The 3,311-nt window shown below is 68.0% G+C and overlaps 1 protein-coding gene across 1 annotated transcript in view; it reads left to right on the top strand.

The window, feature by feature from the left end:
- The window catches only part of MNEG_4386 (Putative ATP-dependent RNA helicase DHX57), a gene marked incomplete at both ends in the record, with an annotated part of 7,620 nt that extends 4,383 nt beyond the window's left edge, over window positions 1–3,237 (top strand). Inside the window, 6 exons of the mRNA XM_014047136.1 lie at window positions 236–468; window positions 802–1,347; window positions 1,535–1,799; window positions 2,063–2,132; window positions 2,491–3,027; window positions 3,228–3,237. Of these exons, the coding sequence (XP_013902590.1) occupies window positions 236–468; window positions 802–1,347; window positions 1,535–1,799; window positions 2,063–2,132; window positions 2,491–3,027; window positions 3,228–3,237 (1,661 nt within the window). The remainder of the gene's footprint in view (window positions 1–235; window positions 469–801; window positions 1,348–1,534; window positions 1,800–2,062; window positions 2,133–2,490; window positions 3,028–3,227) is intronic.
- Between the last annotated feature and the right edge of the window lie 74 nt (window positions 3,238–3,311).

Below are 3,311 nucleotides of genomic sequence, written 5' to 3'. Positions count from 1 at the left end.
GGGTGGGTGGGGAGAGGGGGGCCGGAGGGGCGGGGTGAGGGGCAGCCAGCAGGGTGGAATCAGGTGGGGTAATGGGTGTGGGATGCTCCACGCGGAGTCAATTGTGGTCAACACAGCTGCTGTATGTCACAGCTGAACGTGGCAACCTGATCCTGGTCCAGTCCCCTCAATCCCACGCCGCTACATTGCTGCAACCTCGCCTCGCCCCAACACGCTCCCCCCTCTTCAAAAAAAGGCATCCTGCTGCGGCGCCTGATGGCCGACCCCGACCTGACCGGCGTCACCCACCTGGTGCTGGACGAGGTCCACGAGAGGGGCTGCGAGTCAGACCTGCTGCTGCTGCTGCTCAGGCGCCTGCTCGCACGCAGGGCCGCGGCCGCGGGTGGCGGGGGCGCGGGGCCGCCGCCCAAGCTGCTGCTGATGTCGGCGACTGCGGATGCTGAGCTGTTTGCTGGGTACTTCAGAAAGGTGGGAGGACGTGCTTCAGGGCGAAAGGACGGCCTGCAAACGGTGCCTGGGGGTGGCACCGGGTGTTGGGCAAAAGATGGTGCCGTCAGCCGTGGCAGGGGAAAGCGCCCCACGCGGTCGCAGTGCTGCCGCATCTGAGGCGTCCGCGTGCAGCAGGCGTCAAGAAACAGAATAAGCAACAAAGTAAGCAGCCAGAAAAACAAGCTATTGAAGCATATCACGGCTTTGAGGTCATGGCCCCAAGCAGTTGCTCCCCAGCTTTCATAACATTCAACCCCGCTGCATCCGCCCTGACACCAGCTGTCTCCCCTTACAACCCCTCACCTGCCACAGGTCGTCTTCGGCAGCGGCGGCAAGCGCGGCGCAGCTGCGCGGCGCGGCCTGGCTGTCAGCTGCCTGACCATCCCGGGCTTCACCCACCCGGTGAGGGAGCTGTGGCTGGAAGACGCCCTGGCCGCCACCGGCTTCAGGGTCGGCCCCGGGTCGCGCTGGGCAAAGCGCAAGCTGCCAAAGGCGGACTCGGGGCCCAATGGCGGCGCCAGGGGCGCTGCCGCGGGCGCAGCGGCGCAGCAGCAACAGCAGCAGCAGGTGGCGGGGGTTGTCGGCGACGATGATGAGTCAGCCTTGGGCTGGGATGAGCCTGACGAGGACCCTCAGGCTGACGGCGCCTCGAGCAGCAGCAGCAGCGGCGTCGGCGCCGCGGCCGGCGGCGGCGGGGCGGCTGGGGTCGGCGGCGCCGCGGGGGAGCAGTACAGCGCTGACGTCATGAGGAGTGTTGAGCTGATGGACGCCAGCTTAGTCAACTACGACTTGATAGAGCTGCTGGTGGCCCACATAGTGGGGCGCACGCAGCGCGATGGGCCCGCAGCCATGCTTCAGGTGGGCCTCTCATTCCAGCGTTGGGCGCGTGCAGGGGTTGGCAACCGGCAGCGCGATGGGCAGCGCTTGCCGTGGCCATGTTGCAACACCCCTGCGGGGCTTCCGACGCACCGATAGCCCTGAGAAAATCGCGCGTGCCGCACCGACGTCCGCGCCCGGCCCTACCTGCAATGCACGAAATTGCCAGGGCTGGCGGGACGCGCCGCCCGGCGCGCTTGCGCCGTCGCGCGGCCGGGACGCGGAGGCAGGAGCCATCCTGGTGTTCATGCCTGGCGCCCCCGAGATCGACCGCCTGGTACGCCAGCTGCAGGGCAGCCCCAAGCTGGCCGCCGCCGCCGCGGGCGCCTCGCTGCGCGTCCTGCCGCTGCACGGGTCGCTGCCGGCGGGCGCGCAAGCGCGGGTGTTTGAGCGCGCGGGGCGGGGCGTCGTCAAGATCGTGTGCGCGACAAACGGTGGGTGTGGGCGAGCTGGGGGCAAGATCCTGGGCAAATTTAAGCGGGTCGGCGCCTGAGGGCAGGCTTCAGGCAGTTTCGGGGGTCTGGCTGACGCACGTCTGCGAAGATGGTTGGTGTCAGTCACTGCAACCGTGCAGCCGGACGCCCATGACTTGTCTGGCTGGGCCTCAGGTGCTCCACACACGAGATGCACTGATATTGCTGATGCACACGCCATGACGCACACGCGCCCCCTGCAAACTCGCGCCGCGCCCTGGCAGTGGCCGAGACCAGCATCACGATTGACGACGTTGTGGCCGTCATCGACACCGGCCGCGTCAAGGAGACGGGGTGGGTGCGCCTGGGGCCGCCATTTCATGGGATGTTGCAGCAGGGAGGAACAATGGCCGTTCTGAAGGGAGGGTGCGCCCTGGGACCTGACGTTTGACGTGGTCGGCAAGAGATGCATAGGGAACTTCACTCCCGAACCTTCGCACCAAAGACCTGGCAGCCGCCCGCTTGCCCGCTGATGCGGTGGCGCCCGCGGCCTCTGGCAGCATTCCTGAGGAAGAGGGTTGTCGCACCATCAAAGTGCTGATTCTCAGGTCCCTGCCTGGGAATCCCACCTCATTCCCTGGTTTTGAGGTCTGTCGCGTCCCTTCTCACCTCCCCTTTGCAACCCCCCTGCCCGACCTTCCCCCTCCCCCAGCTACGATGCCGAGAAGGGCCTCTCCCGCCTGCAGGAGGGCTGGGTCAGCCAGGCCGCCGCCCAGCAGCGCCGCGGCCGCGCCGGCCGCGTGCGCCCCGGCTGCTGCTTCCGCCTGCTGGCGCGCGACTTCTGGGGCTGCCTGGCGCCGCAGCAGGCCCCGGAGGTCCTGAGAGTGCCCCTGGAGCAGCTGTGCCTCTCGGCAAAGGCCGCACTTGCAGACATCGCAGCAGCCACCGCACCGCCATCATCATCATCATCATCATCATCAGCAGCAGCAGCAGCAGCAGCAGCAGCAGCAGCAGCAGCAGCAGGCGAAACAGGGGGAGGAGCTGTGGCGGAGGAGCGGCTGCAGGACGTGCTGGGGGAGCTGCTGACGCCGCCCGACCCCGCGGCAGCCGAGGCGGCCGTCGCGCGGCTGACCGCGCTCGGCGCGCTTGCACCAGCCGGGCAGGCGCTGACGGCGCTGGGGCGGCACCTGACCGCGATGCCGATGGACGCGAAGGACGGCAAGGCGCTGATCTACGGCTGCATGCTGAGGTGGGGTTTAGGGTTTAGGGCCCTCTGGGGGGGGGGTGGAGGGATTCCTGAGGAGGTAGAGGGCAGCACTTGGGCTTCCGCTTTGCGGCCGTGCCACGGCGGAGCCGCGGGGCCCCACGCTGACGTCACTGTGCAGCAGACGGGGATTGCCCATACGGGGATCGCAAACGGAGGATCATGGGGGTGTTGTCGTGGTCAAGCAGCCCCTGATGTCTCCCAGACCTGACCTGACCGCCCTTGACTCAATTATGAACGCACGCACGGCCGCCCGCGGCCCCTCCCCC

The sequence above is a fragment of the Monoraphidium neglectum genome (genome assembly GCF_000611645.1).
Source record: "Monoraphidium neglectum strain SAG 48.87 unplaced genomic scaffold scaffold00606, whole genome shotgun sequence".
NCBI classification, from domain to species: domain Eukaryota; kingdom Viridiplantae; phylum Chlorophyta; class Chlorophyceae; order Sphaeropleales; family Selenastraceae; genus Monoraphidium; species Monoraphidium neglectum.
Note: the sequence above shows the minus strand (reverse complement) of the source record. Positions and strands in the feature narration are given on the sequence as shown.